The 24,845-nt window shown below is 43.2% G+C and overlaps 2 protein-coding genes across 2 annotated transcripts in view; one reads left to right on the top strand and one right to left on the bottom strand.

Annotated features, from left to right (window-relative positions):
- Window positions 1–16,417: 16,417 nt before the first annotated feature.
- LOC308093655 (exocyst complex component 3-like) lies at window positions 16,418–18,724 on the bottom strand (the record flags this gene model as incomplete). The annotated part of the gene is made up of 1 exon (XM_080439984.1): window positions 16,418–18,724. One exon carries the CDS (start codon window positions 18,722–18,724, stop codon window positions 16,418–16,420), a length of 2,307 nt encoding a protein of 768 aa, XP_080296110.1.
- A 1,855-nt stretch (window positions 18,725–20,579) lies between these two features.
- Window positions 20,580–24,845, top strand: part of retreg1 (reticulophagy regulator 1) — a 35,295-nt gene continuing 31,029 nt past the window's right edge. The window contains exons 1-2 of the mRNA XM_080441204.1: window positions 20,580–20,751; window positions 24,253–24,359. Of these exons, the coding sequence (XP_080297330.1) occupies window positions 20,594–20,751; window positions 24,253–24,359 (265 nt within the window). The 5' untranslated portion in view covers window positions 20,580–20,593. The remainder of the gene's footprint in view (window positions 20,752–24,252; window positions 24,360–24,845) is intronic.

Genomic DNA, 24,845 nt, shown 5'->3' with positions numbered 1-24,845 from the left:
AACACATTTAATGAATATTCTGCTACATCTGCTAAATGCCTAAATTGTAAATTGTATATCTGCCATTTGGTTAACGCATTCAAACCCGGGACGCATCTCTGTCGACAAAGTAGACTTGTAGATCTGCTATTTTTGTAATAGACAAATAAATCTTAAAGTGACACACAGATGCGTTCCCGGTCTTAAAGGGTTAAACCTGGAAACATGGGCTCATTCAACATTATTAGCATTACAAAAAAAGGTGTCTTGGAAACAGGCTTAAGCCGCCTGCACCAGAGGAGACATATGGAGTACAGAGAATAGTGTGTCCTTTAGCAGTGATATGGTTATTTATGTCACAAAGGCCTCCCCGGGTATAAGGATCGGTGTGCTCTCCCAGCAGTTCTATTTCCCGCCAGCAGGGGGTGGGGGGTGGGTGTTGGTCTTCTAATGCTGCTCCTCGGACCACCTCTTACCTCCAACGCAGTAGTTCTCAAAGCTTTTTTTTTTAACTTCGACCATTTTCAACCTTCATGTAATAGGCTCTATGCACAGCAGCCATATTGTAAGACATTCACAGGTGTTACCAATGATACTAATGAAGGCTCTGTTCCATTCTGGTCAGACAGAGTCAGGGTGCTGATATTGTGCATGTTGGCTCACTGGAAACACTCCGAAATGGCCCTTTACGGGTGTGTAACTCTGAGAGTGTACAAATGGAACCATTTGTACACTCTCAGAGTTATGGGGGTCGTGGAAATTGAAATATCTGAGAACCACTGTGCTACACTAAATGGAACAGAGCCTTCATTAGTATCATTGGTAACACCTGTGAAGGAAGTGATAATATGGCTGCTGTGCATAGAGCCTATTGGTCATAGATATATATAAAGGCTAGATGACTCACCCGCGCTGCTGGCCAATGGAGTACGACGTTGCCACATGGCGGCCATCTTGAAACAGTCATTCATAACATTATGTCTATGGTGCATATACTTTAAAATAACCATAGCGTGCTCAATTTTCATCCGATTTTCAAACAGTTTGGTGTGTTGTAAACACCAAAGATGTAGTTATGATACTGCATACTTAAAATTATATTTAAAAAAAAAACATGATTATAATTATAAGTATGCAGTATCATAACTACATCTTTGGTGTTTACAACACACCAAACCGTTTGAAAATCGGATGAAAATTGAGCATGCTATGGTCATTTCAAAGTATATGCACCATAGACATAATGTTATGTATGACTGTTGCAAGATGGCCGCGGTTGAGCTACGCTTGCGCCGCCCCCTTGAGCCATCTAGCCTTTATATAAATCTATGCTATTGGTCCTCACTTAAACGTCCATGATATGGACTACTCGGTCTGTATCTCAGAGGAGGGCTGTGAGTGGACAGTTCAGACACCCGCCTACCAGTGACATCATTGGTAGGTTTGGTCATTTCAAACTTTTTTTTTTTAAATTAATGCTAGAAAAATGTGTTCTGGAAAAAGTATGTTTTCTTAAGTAAAAGTATCAATACTGCAATGTAGAAGCACTCTGTTACAAGTAAAAGTCCGGAATTAAAAATGTACTTGAGTAAAAGTACAAAAGTATTGGTATCAAAATGTACTAAAAGTACCAAAGTACTAAAATGTTTGAAAATAGCAGATCTACAAGCTCATGTGAGCTTGTAGATCGGATATTTTAAAATAGCCTAGGTATAAAACAGGGCTAAAGTGGTTAAGGTATATTTTATAACGTAATAATTAATATCTGCAAAGTAACTAGTATCTAAAGTTTTCAAATAATTGTAGTGGACTAAAAGTACAATATTTGCCTCTGAGATGTAATGGAGTAGAAATAAAAGTATAGGCAATTGGAAATACTTCAGTAAAGCAAAAATTGTACTTAAGTACAGTACTTGAGTAAATGTACTTAGTTACTTTACACCAACTGGCTCTATTACGGCATACAGACTTTCCAGGTTCTATTAGCTTGGATACCCCATCGATGATGTCACTGGTAGGCAGGGTTTCTGAACTTGTCCACAGCCCTCCTTCTGACACACAGACAGAGTAGACGAAAATGCCATTATGATGACCATTAGTGAGGACCAATTATATGAAGATAGGTGGGAAATGGCTGAAGTCGTCCTTTAATTTCAAAGACCCCCCCGTAACTCTGAGAGCGTACAAATGGAACCATATGGACCCTTACGGGTCCATATGGTTCCATTTGTACCCTCTCAGAGTTACTGACCCAAAAGGGTCCATTTTGAACCCCCTCTCAAGGAAACAAAAAAAGGGGTCTGGTGTGCTTTTTCTCGCAGCAGTTCTCTTTCCCACCAGCAGGTGGGGTCGTCAGTCTTCTAATACTACCACTCACTCTCCCTCTGATGGAAGCACTCCATTAGAGAAGGCTGGCCCTCTCTCTCTCGGGTCGAGTGAGCTTTACAGTAACACTGTCGCCGTTTTCAATAATTTATCCACAAAAAAGTCTGAAAATGGGTCACCAAAAAGCAAACCCCCCCTAAAATAAAATAAAAATAAAAACTCAAGTATGCCTTTAATAGCCTGCGTTTTGAAAACATGGACCAAAGGGTTCAGTTTATTTTCATCCACTGTTTTCGTGTCCGGCGTTCCTTTCTTTTTTTTTAGCCAGTCGTGCGTCGGTTGGCGTGCCGCCATCTCCACGCCCCCAAAAAAAGACGCCGGCTTCCCATTGGCTGACCTCCCCCCTCCCTCTCCATTCCTCGAACCCTTTCATTCGCTGGTCGCTCTCGGTGGGTCCGCCTGGTCCCAGGTGCATCTACAAAGGTGGAAAAGTAAACCAAGTAAATACTGTAGTGAACCTGCACTATGAGTGACGTTCACAATGACGCGTGTCAATCACAGGCTGATGGCACGCACCTGATTGTGACTGGCAGACGCTGATTAATCACGGCTGGACATGATTGTGTTGAGGGTGACGGGGGACTATAAAAGTGTGGACTCAGAAGAGACAGGTTGTGTCTGGAGAGCGGAGCTTGTTCAAGTTTAAGGGCGAAGCCAGCTGAGCTACTGTCCTGCACTCACTGCGGGGGGTGGCTGCTGCTCGCATGCCGGTTAGGGCTGCCGGCAGTGAAGATAGATAGGAGGCTTAGGGACAGGTTGCTGTGCTAGGCAGGGCGAGATATTAGTATAGCGGGGACGAAATAGGAGTGCTTCATCCCGCTCTCCAGTTGTGCGAGTGGTCTCCTAAAGTCAACGGAGGCTGCTCACGGCGTTGGACGGGCAGACGCAACTCACACAAAACTGTCAATCAAAGTCTGCTGACCCTGCGCCAAAGCCCAGACCCGTTGGGGGTCTCTGATCATTGGAAAGTTAAGTAGTAGCCTAGTTTTAGAGTTTATAGTAAATGTGTTGATTATGTCTAGGTGTTTATGAATTTATGCTCGAGCTGTTTTAATTAGGACTATAGTTTATGTTTGATCATTTAATGTATAGTAATGAGATTTGCCTATGGTTACCTATCGTCTTTTATTGTTTCTGCTTTAGTATAGTTAAATAAAGTATCCTGTTTATGTCCATTGGAAGTTCTGCCTCTGTTATTAATGCTTACAGTAGAAATATTCTGTGGGCGGGCTCTTTACATTTCTCATACCTGAGACAAGGTTTATTACACTGGTGGCAGTGGTGGGATCTTGTATCTCCCAAAAACTTAACACTTGGTAAAGTTAGCCCTTAGAATGTCGGAGGCAGACAATAACCCGTTGTTGGGGGGCAGTAATGGGGAGGGTAATGAGAACGCACCCTCTACTAGCACTAATCACTCTGTGCGCCCTGTGGGTGGGCAGACACCTCGTCCGATCTTTATGCCTGAGACATTCACAGGAGCAGGCCGTGAATGGTCTGATTGGTCAGAACAGTTTGATTTGGCAGCTGAGGTTAATCATTGGGATGAGGCACTTAAGCTCAAGTTCATGTCTCTCTTGCTGTCAGGGCGTGCCCGAGACATGTATAGTGGCCTACCTAGGGAAGCTAAGAACAACTATGCCCTGTTAAAAGCAGCTATGTCACAGTGTTTCGAGCCGTGTGACAGTGATGATTGGGGCAGGGCTAGCTTCACTGCCCGCCGCCGGCGCCCAAATGAGACTGCCAGGGAATTTGGTAATGCATTAAGGAGGCTGGCAAATAGAGCATATCCCTCAGCTGATGACCGCACCCGTGATATGTTGGCCAGAGACCAATTCATATTACATCTAGCTACAGGTGATTTTCGAGTCAGCTTACGAGCTGCAAAGCCTAAAACATTAGAAGAGGCCATTGAATTGTCCACTGAAATGGAGCTGCTTAGAAATCTGGAACAGTCTCACGTGACTCCAGAGGCTAAAGTGATGGGTGTGTCGGTTGCGAAATCCAGCAGCGAAGAGCAGATGGGTGTGTTATTGGGGGTGGTGGAGGGGTTGAGACAGGATGTTGCGTGTCTTCAATCAACTGTTAAAAACATGCAATTAGCTCCAAGGGCCCCAAAGCCCTCCCAGTCCATCGAACACCCCAGTGGGGACCGTGGGCGTAGTGCGCCACTTAGTGGGACCGCCAGTCAGGGGTACAGAGACAATGGAGGGGGGTGTTGGGAATGTGGGTGTACCAGACACATCAGACGAAATTGCCCATACCTACAGGGAAACTAGAGGGGGCAGGTACCGCAGGCCAACTGCCTGCCCCCGAGTGCATTAAGACAACTGTGGCCGTTGCAGGTAATCATGGGAGTTCTGGGTATATCGCAGCAAAAATAGGGGGGGTAGACTCATTCCTATTAGTTGATAGTGGTGCAACATTCTCTGTGATTCCAAAAGGAAGTTGGCTAAATATCACTAATGGGGGATCAAAGTTGGGTGGGCACCAGGGGGAGGTATCTGCTGCAAATGGTGGGGGGATGGGAATCCTGGGGAAGTGGCAAACTGTCTGTCAGTTTGACTCACTGGCAGTAGTTGCTGAGTTTTTGGTTGCTGATGTGCCGTCTCAGGAGATCTTACTGGGCTTTGACTTTCTCCACAAGTATGGAGCTGTAGTGGATTTTGAGAAAAATGAATGTAGAATAATGGGAAAACGCTTTCCCCTTATTGTGCCAGCAGACCTGGAGAAACCCCAAGTCGTCACTGTCCCTGTGGACACAGTAATTCCCCCCCGCAGTGAAACGATCATCGAAGGTAGAGTAGGAAGCATTATGGGTTCTGGGCGGGAGGTGATGTTTGAGCCTGTGGAATCTGTGTCCGAACATTGTAATGTCATGGTGGCCCGGGTGGTTTGTAGGGTAGAACAGGGCTCCCTGCCAGTCCGGGTCATCAATGTAACTGACGAGGCGATCACTTTGAAGGGAGGGGTGAAAGTGGGTATGTTACATACTGATGTGGAAGTGGGGAAGAAGGCAGAACATTTGGGGGTGGGAGACAAGGGGGGTGGTTCACCTGTATCTTGGTCAGCTGACTCACTATCAGACCATCTGGGGTTAAAACAGAAGGGTTTTGAGGCCCCAGAGTTGGCAGTTATCCATGATTTACTGTACCAGAATTTAGCAGCATTCAGTACAGGAGATAATGATTTGGGGAGAACTCACTGCACTGCGCATCAGATTGATACAGGTGAGGAGAGGCCGGTGAGGTTGCACCCTCGTCGTGTCCCACTCCATTTACAGCATGAAGTTTCAGAGCAGGTCAAGCAGATGCTTGAAAATGACATTATTCAGCCCTCTCATAGCCCCTGGGCAGCCCCTGTAGTTCTGGTCCGCAAGAAAGACGGAACTCTCCGCTTTTGTGTTGATTACCGTAAATTGAATGATTTGACTCGAAAAGATGCATACCCCTTGCCCCGCATTGATGATGCCCTTGACATCCTGAGTAAGTCTTGTTGGTTTTCCACCCTCGATTTAGCCAGTGGGTACTGGCAGGTCGAGATGGACCCCCAAGACAGACCTAAAACAGCATTCACTACGCGTCAGGGCCTTTTTGAGTTTAATGTGATGCCTTTCGGCCTTTGTAATAGTCCGGGTACATTTCAGAGGTTGATGGATCTGGTGTTGGCAGATCTGCAGTGGGTAACCTCTTTGGTGTACTTGGACGACATTATTGTGTTTGGCCGGACATTTCATGAACACGCTGCACGCTTGGATGAGGTGTTAACTAAATTACGGCGGGCTAATCTCAAAGTAAAACCATCTAAATGTAACCTATTTGCTACTCAGGTTAAATATTTGGGCCACATCATTTCCGAGCAGGGTGTAGAAGCTGACCCTGCCAAGATAGAGAGTGTAAGACAGTGGCCTGTACCAAAAAAACAGACTGAAGTCAGAAGTTTTGTTGGGCTAGCGTCCTATTATAGAAGGTTCACGAAAGGTTTTGCCGACATTGCCCGCCCCCTTCATCAACTCACAGAAAAGGGTAGACGGTTTAAATGGACAGACGGCTGTCAGGCAGCATTTGAATCCCTAAAGCTCAGTCTGATGTCAGCTCCCGTTCTGGCGGACCCTGACCCCCACAAACCGTTCATTTTAGACACAGACGCTAGTGATACAGGCATTGGGGCAGTATTGTCACAGGAAGAGGATGGGCAGGAGCATGTCATAGCCTACGCCAGTAGGGCTCTATCCAAACCAGAAAGGAAGTATGCAACCACCAAGAAAGAGTTGCTGAGCATGGTCATGTTTACTCAACATTTTAAACACTACTTGTTGGGCAAAGAATTTGTGCTACGCACAGACCATAACTCTTTGAGGTGGTTGCATAATTTTCATGGAGTAGAGGGACAGCTAGCTAGGTGGCTAGAACAGCTGGCCAGGTTCCAGTACAAGATTGTGCACCGTCCTGGACGAGTACATTCTAATGCAGATGCACTCTCTAGGTTGCCGGCATTTATATCAGAAAGAGAGGCAGGGGAGTCTCCAGTGACTCAAGCTATACGTGCAATACATCATGCTCGTCCTAAGGGGCCGCCAGTTCCAGATGAGGGAGATGAGTTGGCGCAGGCTCAGAGAGAGGATGTGGAGTTGCAACAAATTATTGCTCTTAAGGGGGGGAAGAAGGAGTGTGTTCAACCCCCCAGGGAGTTACACAAGTTTGCACTAGTATGGACGCAGTTGCAGGTGCAAGGTGCTAGGTTGGTGAGGGTACCTCCCAGCAATTCAGATGCAGCCAACCAGGTTCAGGTTGTTCTCCCCAGAACCTTGGTGCCGAAAGTATTAGAACAGCTGCACAATTCAGTTACGGCAGGCCATTTGGGGGTACAAAAGTTGCAAGCTAAGGTGAAAGACCGGTTCTACTGGCTGGGGTGGTTTGGGGACGTGAAGCGATGGTGTCAGGAGTGTCTAGACTGTGGTTCTCAAAAAACAACGGGACCACAGCGGCGCGCTCCCCTCCAGACTACAGTAGTCTCCAGGCCGTTTGAGCGGGTGGCACTGGATATCTTGGGGCCACTGACAGAGACTTCTAACAAAAATAAGTACATCTTGGTTATTGGGGATTATTTCTCAAATGGACAGAGTCCTTTCCCCTCCCAAATCAGGAAGCTAAGACAGTGGCCAAGGTGTTGGTAGAGCAGTGGGTTTGTCGCTTAGGGGCCCCCCGTACTATTCACACCGATCAAGGTAGAAATTTTGAATCTAATTTGTTTAAAGAGGTGTGCCAGCTGTTAAAGATGCATAAAACCCGCACGTCACCCTACCACCCTGAGTCTGATGGAATGGTAGAAAGGTTTAATAGGACATTGATCTCCATGTTGTCCTTGTTTGTGGAAATCAGACAAATTGGGATGTGCTGTTACCTTATGTAATGTTGGCTTATAGGAGCAGTGTGCACTCAAGCACAGAGTTTACGCCCTATAAGGTAGTGTTTGGGCAGGAGATAATTCTCCCAGTGGACTTGATGTTGAATCTTGGCGGGGGGGAGAAGTTCTCTACAGCTACTGAATATGGTAGGAGGACCCGAAGTGGTTTTGCATTTCAACCGACTCAAACCCTGTCCTTCCCCCTTACCAGAGAGAAATGACCAGGAGGGTGCACCGAGGCAGCAGACTGTGCCTACACAACCTGGGGTGTCGGGTGGTGCTGGTTGGACCCGTTGGCGAACCTCGAGTTCTACGGCAAGGTCGGCAGGGGCAGACGTCCATCAGCCAGAAAGGGCAGCAGCCCCCAGTCGGACGGTGGTGGAAAGAGAGAGACAGACGGGAGGAGCCCCGGTGGGGGACCAGCCACCAGCAGAGTCAGAGCCGGTGACTCCAGGAACTAGCGGCCATCCTGCCCGAGAAGGGGAAAGGCGGAGTAGGGGATCAACATCGCACGAGAATGCAGTGACCCCCAGCCCAGTTGTCGGGGGAGGCTCGACGGGACAGCAGGTGTTTTCATCCTCTCGTCAAGGACGGCAAAGAAGGTTACCTGGGTGGGCCAGTGACTACGAGTTTTGGTGACTCAGGGACGAGTCACATTTAAGGGGGGGAAGAGTGTAGTGAACCTGCACTATGAGTGACGTTCACAATGACGCGTGTCAATCACAGGCTGATGGCACGCACCTGATTGTGACTGACAGACGCTGATTAATCACGGCTGGACATGATTGTGTTGAGGGTGACGGGGGACTATAAAAGTGTGGACTCAGAAGAGACAGGTTGTGTCTGGAGAGCGGAGCTTGTTCAAGTTTAAGGGCAAAGCCAGCTGAGCTTCTGTCCTGCACTCACTGCGGGGGGTGGCTGCTGCTCACATGCCGGTTAAGGCTGCCGGCAGTGAAGATAGATAGGAGGCTTAGGGTCAGGTTGCTGTGCTAGGCAGGGCGAGATATTAGTATAGCGGGGACGAAATAGGAGTGCTTCATCCCGCTCTCCAGTTGTGCGAGTGGTCTCCTAAAGTCAACGGAGGCTGCTCACGGCGTTGGACGGGCAGACGCAACTCACACAAAACTGTCAATCAAAGTCTGCTGACCCTGCGCCAAAGCCCAGACCCGTTGGGGGTCTCTGATCATTGGAAAGTTAAGTAGTAGCCTAGTTTTAGAGTTTATAGTAAATGTGTTGATTATGTCTAGGTGTTTATGAATTTATGCTCGAGCTGTTTTAATTAGGACTATAGTTTATGTTGGATCATTTAATGTATAGTAATGAGATTTGCCTATGGTTACCTATCGTCTTTTATTGTTTCTGCTTTAGTATAGTTAAATAAAGTATCCTGTTTATGTCCATTGGAAGTTCTGCCTCTGTTATTAATGCTTACAGTAGAAATATTCTGTGGGCGGGCTCTTTACATTTCTCATACCTGAGACAAGGTTTATTACAATACATTTACTAACTGTTGTACTTGAGTACAGTTTTGAGGTACTTTTACTTTACTTGAGTATGTAAATTTTTTGGACGCTTTATACTCCTACTCTACTTAGTCCATGAGCCAGAGCCCCAAAATTGAGCAATGATTATCGAAAGAGTGGGCAAAACCAAACCTATATCAAATTGTTTATAGGGTCAATATAAGTAAATAAATATATGATAACCTTTCCACAGGAGCAGCTTTTTCATATTTATCACACATTTTGTTATTTTCCCCATACGTACATGACAGGTGAAAAAATTCAACATTTTAAAAAGAGTTATCATAATGAAACTTCCTGAGTTGATTACTTACATGAAGACAATGATTTATCGTATTACAAGTTTTCTGAAATTGTATATTTAAATATGCAAATTTGGCATTTAGTCCATGAGCCAGGGCCCCAAAATTGAGCACACTGTTTTTATTTTATTTTTTGTATTCAAAAAATAATTGTAGCCTTCTTATTCCCCAAATCCCAGAAGGACTGGAGAAGGTTCAAGGTTCAAGGTTCAAGGTTCAAGGTCTTTATTAATGTCCCAAGAGGGCAATTAGGTTTACAGCAAAGAGGTAGTGATTTAAAACATACAAACAGTACTGGACAACAACAGACGTGAAACACCATAGCATAAACAGAGACCTGGGCGCGTCTAGTGCAAGTATAGAATAGACAGTAAAAAAATTAAAAAGGCTACATCCAGAAAGTGCTTCGATATAAAGTGCTGGCATAAAGTGCTTGTTCGTACACCATTGTCATACAAATAAAAGCTACATCCAGAAAAGTGCTACGATATAAAGTGCTGGCATAAAGTGCTTGTTCGTACACCGTCATCATCATCATCAGCATCATCATATCATTATTTACCTGTTAAAGAACAGAGAACGCTACCAAGCTATAGAAATTAAGCGTTACATTAGCACTGTGTTACTAAGGTACTTTTTTTTGGCTAAAACTACGTTTTTTGTTAAAAAGTTAAAGCTCTATATTCTGATTTAATAAACAAAAAATACATTTTCAGGTGGGTTGCCAATTTCATTCGACCAGGAGAAAGAACCTACTTATCAGCTTCAATGTAGTTAGGGAATTTTAACAAGATGTTTGGACCATCTGTGAAAAAATTTACTACCAATAGCTTTCTTCACCAATGTGTTCTTATAGGTGTCTAGAATCACCTCTCAATTAATTTAAACCCAAATCCTCGTGGAAAATCCTGGAGAGCCAATCAAAGTTAAGGAGCCCAGAGGGCTTGGGTGAAAAATATGAAAAGAAATAAAAGTCTTGTGAGGTGTCTAACTAGGGGTTTTCAGGGGTGCTGAATCCATTCCAACCATTATTTTTGAGTAAAAATGTCTCCCTGGCCATCTAATATTGGTATATTGGTTATTGTTAGTGTATAATCAGTGTATAATCAATGGTAGGGGATTGGGGTGTTGTTGAATTGATTCTATTCTGAAAAATAAAATAAGAAAATATTGCTCAACACTTGATAAGAGTGTACACCTACTGTACTGTGCACATGCTCAGTGGGATACACTGTCTGCATGTGGGGAAGGAGCGGGAGTGTTGCATCCTGGAAAATATTTCTTTTTTTTTTACTTTTGCTGGGGAACCCCTGGAACCGACCCCAATAATTGATGAAAAGTTGTGATATTTTTTTGAGCTTTTTCAAATAATTTGAAATAATATACATATTTTTTTTTATGTAGGAAATGGAAAAAAAGATTGATTGATTGAATACTTTATTAACAGTTTGCAAAAAGGTACAGATGTATTCAAAAGGTTGCTACAAGGATAGCCATGGTTCATATGACGCTCGTCTGTCACAAGCGTCATGACGCAACTTGTTCCTGGTTTTTGACATTTTTACATTTACAACCCGTACATCTACATACACGTTCAAATTTCAAATATAAAGTGTTGACCCCACGGCAACGGTTGTAACAAGTTGAAACGCTTGGGTCTTAGTACCCGTATCTTCCGTTTTGTTCAATAAAAAGCATTTTAATCCGATCGGCGGCCATTTTCTCATGGAGTTATGTATCAGAGTGCAATACACCTCCCAACCGATCGCGTAGTTGAAAGCGTATGAAGGAAACTTTAAGAAAATGGCCACCGATCGGATTAAAATGCTTTTTATTGAACAATACGGAAGATACGGGTACTTAGACCCGGGCGTTTCAACTTGTTAAATCTGTGGCCGTAGGGTAAGCACTTTATATTTGAATCTGAACGTTTATGTAGAACAAGTAGCGCCATGACTGTCATGATATGACGGTCATGTGTCAGGGCTACAACAAGAATAAACCCCAAAAAGCCTATGGCTTATTTTCATTGAGGTCCTGTGTTCTCTCATACACATAATAAACACACATGTAGGTATCATATAATAAACATACATGTTGCATAATATATAATGTTGTATGTATATTATATAACACCATACTGCTCTTCATGTTGTACAGGCTGATCATAGTTCTCTCTTACACATATATGTACATACACACGTATGTATCATCATTAATAAACATACATGTATATATTATAATCATAATACATACTGTACCTCTCTTCATGTTGTACAGGTAGCCCTAGAATGTCTGTGATCTTACATACATTTCATGTATTTCAAATACACAGTCATAGATCACCCTCGTCGACGCGCTGTGTAGTGACGATCTGCGCGGCCATAAAAGTGCTCTAAACTCCGTCTTTACTCACCCAATAATTAATTCCTAAGACTTGGAGTCATATTTTGTCCTCTAGTTTCATATCCATTTGAAAGTTCTGCCAGAAAACGTGTGTTTAGTCAAATATCTCCACTTTTCCACGAGCTGCACACGGACGACTTTCTGTACGGGCTAGGGGGGGCGCGACTTGAGTGATGGACCGAATTTACCAAACATCCTCTTGTCATCACAAACGTCATAACAAATTGACACAGGGAAGCACAAACGAATGGGGAACACAATTGACAGTTGCTTGTGATTGGTGCGGGGTAATGAATCACTCCATCTGCCAATTGTGTGTCCCAAACATTTGTGCGTCCTAAAGGAAGTTTACATATATCAGTCCTGCACTCATTCCAGGCCCCTAGCCCGTACAGAAAGTCGTCCGTGTGCAGCTCGTGGAAAAGTGGAGATATTTGACTAAACACACGTTTTCTGGCAGAACTTTCAAATGGATATGAAACTAGAGGACAAAATATGAATCCAAGTCTTAGGAATTAATTATTGGGTGAGTACAGACGGAGTTTAGAGCACTTTTATGGCCACGCAGATCGTCACTACACAGTGCGTCGACGAGGGTGATCTATGATCTATGATCTATATTGTCTCATGGTTCTCTCTATAACCTCCACTATCTCCTGAACAGCAGCCGTTAACCGCTGACTTACGAACACCTTCACTACGTCTACTTTAGACATGATGATCACAGTTATTGATTGATATTTATTGGTCATTAATCAGAATGTAAAAGCCTCTGCTGCTGTTTGTTGACAACCTGGCAACAACACCCTCTTCCTCACAGAGACGAGGGTGCGTGCAACAGCGACACCTGCTGTAGTGGAGTTACATGGAGCTACATGTTTCTCAACCTGTGGGTCGGGACCCCCCGGGGGGGGGGGGGGATTCCCAGATGACAGTGAAGAGAGGTCCCTAGATGACAGTGAAGAGACAAATTAATGACTTTTCAGACCTTTTTAATACCTTAAAAATATTATTTAAGAAAGAAATACAAAATTAAAAAAACATTACTGCATCAAAACGAAACAAAACTGGTTAAACATTTAATTGGCCAAATTGTCAAATAATATAAGAAAGAGGCACATTTTTTGAAAATAGCAGATCAACAAGCTCACGACGCCTCGCAACGTGTGTAGATCTGCTATTTTCACGATATTTATCTCTAGAAAATGTTATGCCTCTTAACTCCTACAATTCCAAGTGCTTATCATGGTTGGGGGTCCCCAGTTCAAACATGATTATTTTGGGGGGTCACAGCCTGAAAAGGTTGAGAACCACTACATGATCTGTGTTTTTTTCTCTTTAAAATTTGTATCCTCGTTTACATGTTTTTGTTATTTTTTCAACAGCAAAATTACACTTTTTCGGCTTGTATTTTACAAAATATATTATATTTATTTATTTTTGTTTAGTTTTGTACAATACTTGACTGCAAAGTTGTGTTGCACAGCTATGTTTACATATTTCCTTATTAGTAGGGGGCTACTGCATATCCTCAACTGTACTTTTTTGGTTTTATTATTTCACATTTGCTTTGGGAATGTAAATCTAATGTAGGCCTATCGCATGCAAATAATGCACCTTTGAATTGAGTCTCTAAATGTGTCTCAAAATCACTTTATTTGCCAATGATAACTTCATACAAAATACATGATATCATGAACTGTTAGAACATGGGTCCGGGACCCCTAGGGGGTCCTCAGAGTTACTGCAGGGGGGGCCACCAAATCTTTGTGTGATAGGATATATCTTTTCACATCAACCTCTTTAACCCTATAGCATCCTTATTATGTGGAGAACCTTAGCCAAAAATAGCAGATACAAGTGTGAGCTTGTAGATCGGCTATTTTTGGCAAAGAGGTTTAGTGTAGAGGGACAAAAAGCAGACTAAGTACAGATTGAAAGGTCAAGTTTACCAAGTATTGATGGTTTAAAGGTCTGAAAATACACATTAACTTAAATCCAACATACACTGATGACAGTCCTGTCAAACAAGTCTATGAAGCTATGAAATCTATGAAAAAGTTGAATCTGCATTGCAACACAATATGTAGTGGGGGTCCCTGCTTCATCTCTCTGTCAACGAAGGGGTCCTTGGGCTGAAAAACGTTGAATAACATTGGATAAGTGACTCCTGACAAGGTACTGACATTTGCGTCAGTAGTTAGTAACTGGTAGTCAGTCAATAGTCAGTAGCTGTTTAGTAACATTAATTGGTTTGTTTACTGCTGCCTGTTTCTAGGACCGACTAAAGGACACAAATTCGTCACTAGAGGGCGCAAGAAATCCTCACATTGCTCAGTTTGAACCTCTACTTTTGTTTTGAACAAGTTATTTTAATACATAAAGTTATTCACTACTGCGTGTGGTTAAGTGTGGCTAAGTAAAGAGTTCTACTCTATTATGTAACATTTGTATTACATTGTATTGTTTTTTGTTTTATTCATTGTAAAATAGTGAATAGTAAATAGCCAAAATTCTATTCTATTCAAATCTAGTCAAAGGTGGAGTGCAGTGTAATGTGAATACAGCTAAAGGAATAGTTTTGACAAACAATGTCTTGTCAAAACAACACTTTAATCTGCTATAAAGCACATAGCCTACTGTACATGTTTGTGTAGAACAGTGGTTCTCAAAGTGAGGTCCACAGTGTTATGAGGGTCCTTGAAATGAAAAGGTTTGAGAAGCGCTGTTGTGTGTAATGGTATATAGTGACACCTAAAGCCTAAACCCTACTAGTTACAACTACATGCAGACTTGAGGCTTGGGACAATTGGCTCTACACACTCCATAGCCTGTGACAAAAATGTGAATAAACATCTTAAATTTGCAATTAAAGTTCAAATTAAATCAGCTAAACTCAATTTTAAGATAGGCTATAACTACCAACCCACCGAGGAGAAAACTGCGTGAGCACAGCTATAAGTCCCTGTCCACCGTCATTTTACCCCTGAAGCACACTGAGTGCTGGTTGACACAACTGTTGACACTGTATTATAATGAAAGGTTCTACGCACGCACGCACGCACGCACGCACGTGTGACAAGGTTGAAACAGGGGTTTTCTTATTTTTTGTAATTTCTATTTTATTGGTGCTTAATGTATAATTATTGTGCACTTAAACCATCATCTTATTATTTTCTGTATAACATTAATTGCACTGTGTTATATTTACAAATGTTTTCCCCCGGTCCCTTAGTCACTTTGCCCTTGAACAATGACTGGCTCTAGGTGACCACGAGGTAACGCCCAAGGGACACGGTCATGGCCAATGCAGCCAGACGTTCTGTCACCAAGGACAAATGAAAGAGGCGAGAGGTGTGGTCTAACAGGTATAAAGGTTGAGTGAAACCCCTTGAACAGCAGCAGAGCACCAAGAGAGAGCAAGCCTGTCAGTAGGAGAAGGACAGCAGAGGGAAAGGTTGTGCAGTGAACCACGGAGCAAGGGTGGAGAACAAGTGAGTGTAGACACACCAGCCACCTAGGAGAAGGAAGCCGAGGTGTGCCTACTCCGAGGAAAAGAAGCGATTGAACCGAAGGGGAGGAAGAGACGAGTGAGATCAGACCATATGAGGAGACCACATGAGAGAGGAGACCAGACCATATAAGGAGCGCTGAGACGGGAAGGTGGCGATAACGTTGCATACGCAACTAACTCAGCGCCAGGTGTAAAAAGCCTGGCTGGCGAGTGAGTATTCGAACAACGCAACGTTGAATCCTTGTATAACCACTGCCTGAGACGACGCAATTGTATATTGTAAATGCACAGGGAACTGGTCCAGATCTCTATAATTTCAGACGGCGAGAAAGAAGAAAGACAAAGAAGGTTGGGCTAAAATGCCCTGAGCCCTCAACCATTATGTAGTTAATACATTTGTGGTCCAGAGCTCAAAAAAGGTTGAGATCCACTGCTCTATTTCATCGATTCCCAACCTGTGGACTAGGGCCCACTGGCGGGCCGTGAGGATATTTCAAGTGGGCCCCCAAATAACTGGCAAAACATTCATATGAAAACAAATAATGTAAAAAAACTAAAAACTAATGTCACGCAATTTCTTTCTTTAAAACCTGGACAAATGAGCTTTCATTGTGATACTGATATATATAGGAACTTACAGTAAACTATGTTAGTTGCAGTAAACTATGTTAGTCCATTCTTGGACCTTCGGTTAAAGCCCTTCCCTTCATTCAAACTGCAGCCATAGCTGCATGGGTAGAGAGCTCTCCTAGGAAACAGTTTCCAGGGTCCATTCCCGGGACCGGCAATATGTCGAGGCGTCCGTGAGCAAGACACTTAACCCCCCCCCCCCCCCCCCACTGTGGTCAAGTCTGACCACTACAGCAGCAATCAGCTTGTGAAGCTGAAAAACGGAATTTCCATCAAATAGGTCTAATTATTAACTGGCGGTTGATGGGGGTTGATCCGTGTGCTCCGGTTACACCTGGTGAAGTCTTCTTGAGAAACTTTGCTGTGGCCACGGAGGTGAAGGACGGGACGGTGACATCTTTGAAGATGGTCTGTGTGGCGTTGGTTTCGGACGGTTTGTTCTGGTTCAAAGTCTCCTTGATCATCTGACGCACATCCCGGGTAGCATCGCCACGCACCGCCAGCAGAGCCGTGATGTGATCCTTCCTGATGTCGGGGTATTTGGACACCAGCGCCGAGACCTCTAGATACAGCAGAGTCCGGTCGTTCAGCTTGAAGACCTCCGCTACGGTGGCTATGGCATCACAAAGACCATCTGCTTCTTCCCCTCCGGTGCTGACCTTCTTGAAAAGCAGCTTGAACTGTTCTGCCTCTTTGATCATCTTCTCAGCTCCCTTCCTCCTCTCGTCTGCATTCTTAAAGGTGATCCTCCTCTTCATCAGGGCCTTCAGATATTCCACCACTACCCTGCGATGGGCTTCACTCGCCATCTCCCGGTTGAAGGGTTCCTTCATTTTGTTGAAGTCACTGAAGTAGTCCTCTACTGTCACACAGATGGTGTCCGCAGTGAGGGAGCTCGACAGCCACTTCCTGGTCAACAGCTCATTTAGTATGGAGTTGAGGTCAAGGAAGACCTCGTCCAATAGGAACTGGCATCCCTCCTTGGCAAACTCATTGAGCGTCTTCTCGTTAGCCGCATCAATGTCGGAGAGACCTGGCGACTGCTTGTGCTTCTTTTTCAGGCTACTGATGGACTCTCTGAACGTCTGACAGTTGTTGACGATGGCAATCATGTACTGAATGTAGCACTGGGGCCGTTGTCTGTCTCTCAGATGCTGCCCTTTGTAGACAACGACTGCTTCTCTGTACCTGACGAGGAAAATGCTCAGCTGTCGGAGGCAGAGCTTCAAAACCTGCTCTTCAAACTTCTCGTCTATCTGAGCCGCCACCTGTAGATTCTGTTCAAAGATCTGGAAGATGTTCTGGTAGAGAGTGGTCTGGTAGTGGCCATCTTGGTCAGCCTCAGGCTCTGTTTCCTTCTGCCAGTCCTTCTTGTCATCCTCCAAGGCCTTCTGCAGCCAGCCTGTTATATTAGACGTGACTGTCTGAACATATCGGCCAAGGAGCTGATCCGCAATGTCCTGCGGCAACAGGGGCTCCAGTTGGTTTACGTCACACTCCAAACGCAGCTCTGGATGTCCCATCATCTGCTCACTCTTATAAGTGTGAAGAACCCAGGCAAGCATGGGAACAATTTCATTGGGCTCCAAGTCTTCAGATGCCAGTTCTTGAAGACGATGTGACACAGCATCGTGGTATAGTCGGAAAAACCTTGGGAAGGTGTTGTAGTGCGGTGGAAAGCAATGCACCATGAGGTTCTTGACAATGATGAGGTCGTCCAGAACATATATCCTGGTAATCTCCAAGAGCCGAACCAGCCACATCTTATCCATCTCCCGCGTCACCGACTGGGTGCACTCGATGCGGTTGCTGACGGTGCCCTCCAACACCTTAAACATCTTGTCCTTCCATCGTTTCGGTCGCCCGGGCGGGATGAAACCCGTCTGCTTCTCACGGTTCAGCATGTGTCGGTCGATCTTCTCCTCGCGCTCGATGATCCGCACCGCGGAGACCAGCATGGTGGGGTCACGGCGAACCATTACCAGCGCGCGCTGGAGCACCACCCACAGCTGCTTAGCCAGCTCGTCAGACGTCGACTGTACATCTCTGAAGTAGACGCGGAGGAGGTGCATGTCGCTGCCGTCTTTGCTGTCCATGCGGTACTGCTCGTACATCAGGTCATCGCGGGAACTCTCCATCTCCATCAGATTACGATGGGCCAGCAGCAGCTGAGCCTGCTCTATCAGCTGTTTGGTCTCCTGCACGATCTCCGGTACCGAGAATATGTTTCTGAGGTTTTCCATGACGGACGCCAGCTGGCTGTGCTGCACCACCGCAGCCTTCACGTCTTTCAGGTTGTCTATGGTGTTCATGCTCCGCCTCCAGTCCCTGCCGACAGCCTCCAGCGACTTCCCAATGTCTTTAACGTCTGCCAGGGTGTCGTGCAACCGGGTGACTCCGGTCCGAATGCCGTCCAGGTGGGACTGGACGGCTGCCTTGAGCCTTGTTTCCACAGAAGCCTCCTTGCGGGCCTCTTCTGTGCGGGCCTCAGCTAGCTTGTCCAGCTGCTCCGCCCGTTGGAACATTCCCGCGACGCGATGCACTGCCCTAGCCACCGCTTCCCGCTCGGTCTCCTCCATAGTGCTTTGTTTGTGCAAGGACCACGATGGAATGAAGTCGCTGGCGTTATTGTGTTTTATCCATTTTGTTTCAGCAGTATGCACCATGTGTTTTCCTAAGTAATAAATGAAATAAAAAATCGAACTCAGTGTTGGGTACTGGGATTTCAGTTGTGCTTATAGTGCCCCATAAGAATAATGCTTGGGTGATATAGGCTGATATAGGCTCAATACACCAATCCCCTTTCATACACTGACATCAGAGTTATAATATGTCTGTGTCACTTTTATGCCCATAGAAGGAGGCGGGCGGAAAGGGAGGGGGGCAGAGAGAGAAGGGGGGGGGGGGGGCATGCATTCCCAACTTGCATCGTTCCGAGTTCATCTATCAATTCCAGGAATCTCTGTATCTGTCTCTAGCTTGTTGTCCAAATATGGAGATGTCTGACATCACAGTACTGACATCATAGTAGCCTACTGACATCATAGTGTACATGACTGATGTCATAGAAGACATTGGCCTCCAATGAAAGTACTCTGACAACATCTGATAATAACATACTGTAGTATACTGGTACTAGTGTAACGCGAACATGTTATTATATTTATTGTAATGATGTCCGCCAGGCCAAAGGCTCAGGCCAGAGATTATGTTTTTGCCTGTGTGTGTGTGTGTGTGTGTGTGTGTGTGTGTGTGTGTGTGTGTGTGTGTGTGTGTGTGTGTGTGTGTGTGTGTGTGTGTGTGTGTACATCTAAGAGGCAAATATTACTTTTTACTCCACTACAATTATTAGAAAACTTTAGTTAGTTGAAATTATTTTCAATAAAGTTAAATAATCAGTTTGTAGTGTTATCAATAAACACTAAGGATTTGATAAAATAAATGAATGAATGAATGAATTCATTCATTAATTCATAAAATACATGAATTTAAAAAACAAACAAATAAATGGTCTGCGGACTACCTAGTGCATATCAAACGGTTTGAGAATCAATGGTCTACAGTAGGCTATGTTTCGCCGTTCCGTGGATGTGGCGTCACGCAGAGATTGGCGACCCGTTCAATTCTGTCACGTTCAAACGTTGACGCTTTAGTTTCACCGGCCTCTTGTGAATTGAATCGACATAATTCTACGGGTCACCTATCTCGTTGTAACACCACACCACTACCCAGTGTTGCCATGTCCGCTTATTATAAGCGACGTTGGGCTTGTTTCTCTGTGAAGATGCTTGTTAAATATATTGGTTGTTGCGGGTTGCGTTTTTTTGGGCTTGTTTCAAAGTGCAGTTGCTTATTTGGGCTTGTTTCCTCATGTTGTTTAAACCAGTGGTTCTCAAACATTCTCAAGTCAAGAACCCACAAATTAATATGTATTTGCCTGCAGCCCCCCCCCCCCCCATCTGAAAACATTTTATGCCAGGGACCGCCCCCCCCATCTGAAAACATTTTATGCCAGGGACCGCCCCCCCCCCCCCCCCCCCCACAAGATTTGTGTTGTGTCAAAATGTCAAATAAATCAATTTCATTTTTCAAGATTTTTTTTTGAAAATAGCAGATCTACAAACTCACAACGCATTGTATCGCGACGCGTTGTGAGCTTGTAGATCGGTTATTTTCAAATAGCCAATGTGTGTATTATGTTTAAAGGGCGGAGGGCGAGCTTCTTTTGGGCTTGTTTTCATACTAGACCCGCTTGCTTGTTTCTCTCTCAAAACCTGGCAACACCGCTACCGGCCAGACCGTGACGGAACGGGGAGTTGCTGCTGCTTTGCCAGGCCGGGGCCGAGATGGGAGGAGGCGGTTGGTTATTATAACTTGTGGCAGGAGTCAGGACCAGAGGGGATCGAACCCATCAGGCAGCCGCAGCAGCAGGGATCGGAACAGTAACAATGGAGCAGGGACACCCTCCTCCATCATCATGCCCGCGGTGGTGGTGGTGGCGGCGCTTGCCGACATGCTGGTGTCGCATCCAGAGGAGGCTGATCAACTGGGACGGCAGTCCGTGCAGGACCTTCGCCCTGCTGACTGTCACCATCCAGATGATATGGTGAGACCACCATGACTCATGATGCAGTCATATTATAAAATATGATTATAGTTCATAGTTCATATATATATATATATATATATATATATATATATATATATATATATTTATTTATTTATTTATTTATTTATTTATTTATTTATTTATTTATTTATTTATTTATTTATATATATATATATATATATATATATATATATATATATATATATATATATATATATATATATATATATATATATATATATATATATATATATATATATATATATATATATATATATACACATCTAGACAAACAGTCTAGATGTTTGATATGTTTATATGGACCACAATAGAAACAAGCCTTTTGGCTTTTATGTGACATGGCCTTTAATTAATGTATTCTGCTCTACTTTTAAACTGGCAATAAAATGTTAAATCAGTCAAATAATAATTATAGACTAGCCTATATAATAATTATAGTCTATAATAGCTAGTTTATATTATAATATAATATATTATAGAGTCTAGAGATCTACTGATTACAGTCTATAGGCTCATATAGGCAAGTCTATATAATATTGTATAATAATATAATATTCAATCCAATTCAAATATGCCTTGTCGGCATGAGAAAACATAATTGCATTTATGAATAGTTTATATATTGAAGGGTATTTTCAATCTTTTGAACATAAACTATACCATATAGGTCTCAGTATGCAAATATATATGCAACGTTTGAATCAATATTTAGTTTGTGTACAGTTTATATTTCACCACAAGGAACAGAAATCTTTTTCTTTTTTATTTCTCTTTAATCAACGTCAACAAACCATGCCTTTGACCTAGCTACTGCAATTACAGTAGCTAGGTGTTGATAACTATAACACTCAGGTATTGAAGGTGCTGTAAGTGATATGTTTTGCATTAAAACAAAACATTTATTGTTAAAAAGTTAAAGCTCTGTATTGTGATAGTAATCATTGCTATAGAGTGTTTGTTCAGTTACAGGGGCCTCTCTTTCCAGCTCTTTGATAAACAGAAAATACATTTTCAGGTCGGTAAACCAATTTAATCAATTTCACTTCATGTATCCTGTATGAGGTTATCTCTCTCCTGAAATTGGTATCTTGACCTTTCTTTAAAGAGCTGGAGAGACAGGGACAGAGACTGTTACTGAACACTCTAGTCTACAGCAATGATTACTATCACAATATGCTATTTAACACTTATTTTAACAGAAGAAATACCACTTACACCACTGAAGGTTTTACAGGGTAGGAAACATTCCTTTCAACAGTCTAGACTCTGGCATTTGTTTTACATTTTATTTTACACTCATATGGCCTTGGATTAGGAGGTTTAATCTGAGATATTTGTCTCCTTTGTTATGCTATTGTAATCAGAGAGATACCCCGTGGTACTGAACAAACACTTTATAGCACTGATTACTATCACAATATAGAGCTATTTAACACTTATTTTAACGAAAGATAATCACTTACACCACCTTCAAAGCAGCACTACAGTATGTAACTTTTTTTTAATGAATACAATGTAATTTTATACACTCTGTATGGTAGAGTATGTTAATACAATATACCTATGCTGTACAATTGGGGTGGTTGTATTTTGTCTCCCTGCTATATTGAGACATTTAGATCGTGTCAAACGTCATGTCTCACCTAGACACAGGATTTGTCCTGATGGTCAAAATTCAATGTATCCCCTGAGCAAGCAGGCAGGCTCTATTAGCTTAATGGTAAAAAACATGTCAGCACTTGTGCAGGAAACCGGGTTCAAATCCGGGGTAGAAGATGAAAGTTACGTAGTGCAGCTTTAATGTACAGTGATGTAAACAGCACTAAAGGTAAAGGCTAATCTATGTGGACCAGCGGGTCGCGTTTATGTAATCCTCTACATTACAACACTGTTTCCCAACCTCGTGTCCGGGGACCACCAGGGGTCGAAATGGACCCTTATGGGCGTGTAGCTCTGAGAGGGTAAATGGTATTTGGTTCCATTTGTGCACTCTTCTGTATCCTCAGTGTTAAATTAACACTGAGGATGTCACAGTGTAGATTGGTATTACAGGGTAGTTTAGTTCAGTGATTCTCAATCTTTTTATTTTTTATTTTCAAGACCCCCCCCCCAGTTTTTGGGACCCCATTTTACACTGTATACAATCCTCAGTGTTAATTTAACTCTGAGAGCGTACAAATGCATTGGACACCCGGTGGTCTCCGGCAATGGTGGAGGAAGTACTGACATTTTTTTTACTTAAGTAAAAGTATCAATACCACAATGTAGAAATTCTATAGTTTCAAGTAAAAGTCTGGTATTCAAAATGTACTTGAGTAAAAGTACAACAGTATTGGCATCAAAGCATACAGTACACAAAGTAAAATGACTCATTACGCAGAATGTCCCATTTCACAAATGTTAAAAAAAAGTCTTTAGAAAATAGCTTCTATATTCATTATAGAAGTATAGGGCTGAGGTGGTTAATGCATGTTTTCTAAATCTACAAAGTAACTATTAACTCAAGATTTCAAATAATTGTAGTGGAGTAAAAAGTACAATATTTGTCTGGGAGATGTAGTGGAGTAGAAGTAAAAGTATAGAAAATTTGAAATAATCCAGTAGAGTAAAAATACCTCAAAATGGTACTGAAGTACAGTACTTGAGTGCATGTACTTAGTTACTTTACACCTCTGGCCCCATTGCGAACCAGTGCATTACAACATGCAGTACATAGGTCTTGTGTTGTTCCCTTGCTGTGGATTAGGTTCAGTGTACAGATTAGCCTGGGATCTGGCCAAAGGTAATTAAGCTCACTAAGGAGCCCATGTAAAGAAGAGCACAGAGCTGCTACAAACAGTAGGCCATGTGAACTCTACAAGATACGCTCAGTGTTGACAGATCTTTCGAGAGAAACAAGCAACCAGAGTCTATGAAAACAAACCACAAAATAAGCGACTTTAGGGCTGGTCAGCCAATTTTATTGTCCAATGTTGTTTTAGAGCAGTAGTTTTCAAACATTTCCATGTCAAGTTCCCCCAAAATTAATAAACATTTGGCTACGGACCCCCATCTGAATATATTTTGTGTCAGTGTTTTATTTTATTTTTAAGATTTATTTTAAATAGCTGATGTACTGTATAGCTATAGGGTTAACGTGGTTAAAATGAAGCAAGCCCAAATAGCCCAAAGCCCAAAACATGTAATAATAATAATAATAATAATTTTAAATAAATTGGCCTATGGCATGCCCAAAATAGCCACAGCAGGTAGTAATTGGTCAAGAAGCCACGCATCACAGAAAAGTCTCTCACTCATATATACTCATATATACAGTATACATACATACACACACACACACACACACACACACACACACACAGACACACACACACACACACACACACACACACACACACACACACACACACACACACACACACACACACACACACAGTGTATACTTATTCAGCCCATTTATTTTCTTGGTCTTTGCAGGTGTGTTGCCTTCACTTCGTACAGACTCTGCTGTGCGCTGTGTGTCTCTCTGGCTGTGATGGTCGTCTTTCTGAAGCTTAAAGACGTTGCTCTGTCTACATCCAAAGGTATCGTCATGCTTGATTTATTATAATGTGTTTTTTTTATTTAATTGGGATCGCGCCAAACAGCAACTCTTGGGCCTCACTGTGGTCCCTGGGGCTAAGGCAGTTAAAACAATACAAAACAACATCAAACATTACACCATGCTTCTAGGTCATTGATTCTAAAAGCTTTTTTATCTCGAGGATACATTAGACCAGTGGTTCCCAAACTTTTTAGCTCAACAACGTTGAGCCCAGGACACAAACTAGTGAAAATAGCAGATCTACAACCTCACAACGTGTCACTTTGTGCCTTGTTGCAAACTTGTAGATCTGCTATTTTCACTACTTCTTAAACTTTTTTACATTTTTGATTGCCATGACGCGATGCAATGCGAGGCTGCGGTCCAGCCGACACCAACTCGGGACTCCTGAATCGCTGCCCTCCACACCCTTCTATCTAGTCTTGAGTTCCGCAGTGATGCTAGCTCCGCTGTGGCGCCACAGTGC

Source organism: Gymnoscopelus braueri (genome assembly GCF_963280865.1).
Source record: "Gymnoscopelus braueri genome assembly, chromosome: 10".
Lineage (NCBI taxonomy): Eukaryota > Metazoa > Chordata > Actinopteri > Myctophiformes > Myctophidae > Gymnoscopelus > Gymnoscopelus braueri.
Note: the sequence above shows the minus strand (reverse complement) of the source record. Positions and strands in the feature narration are given on the sequence as shown.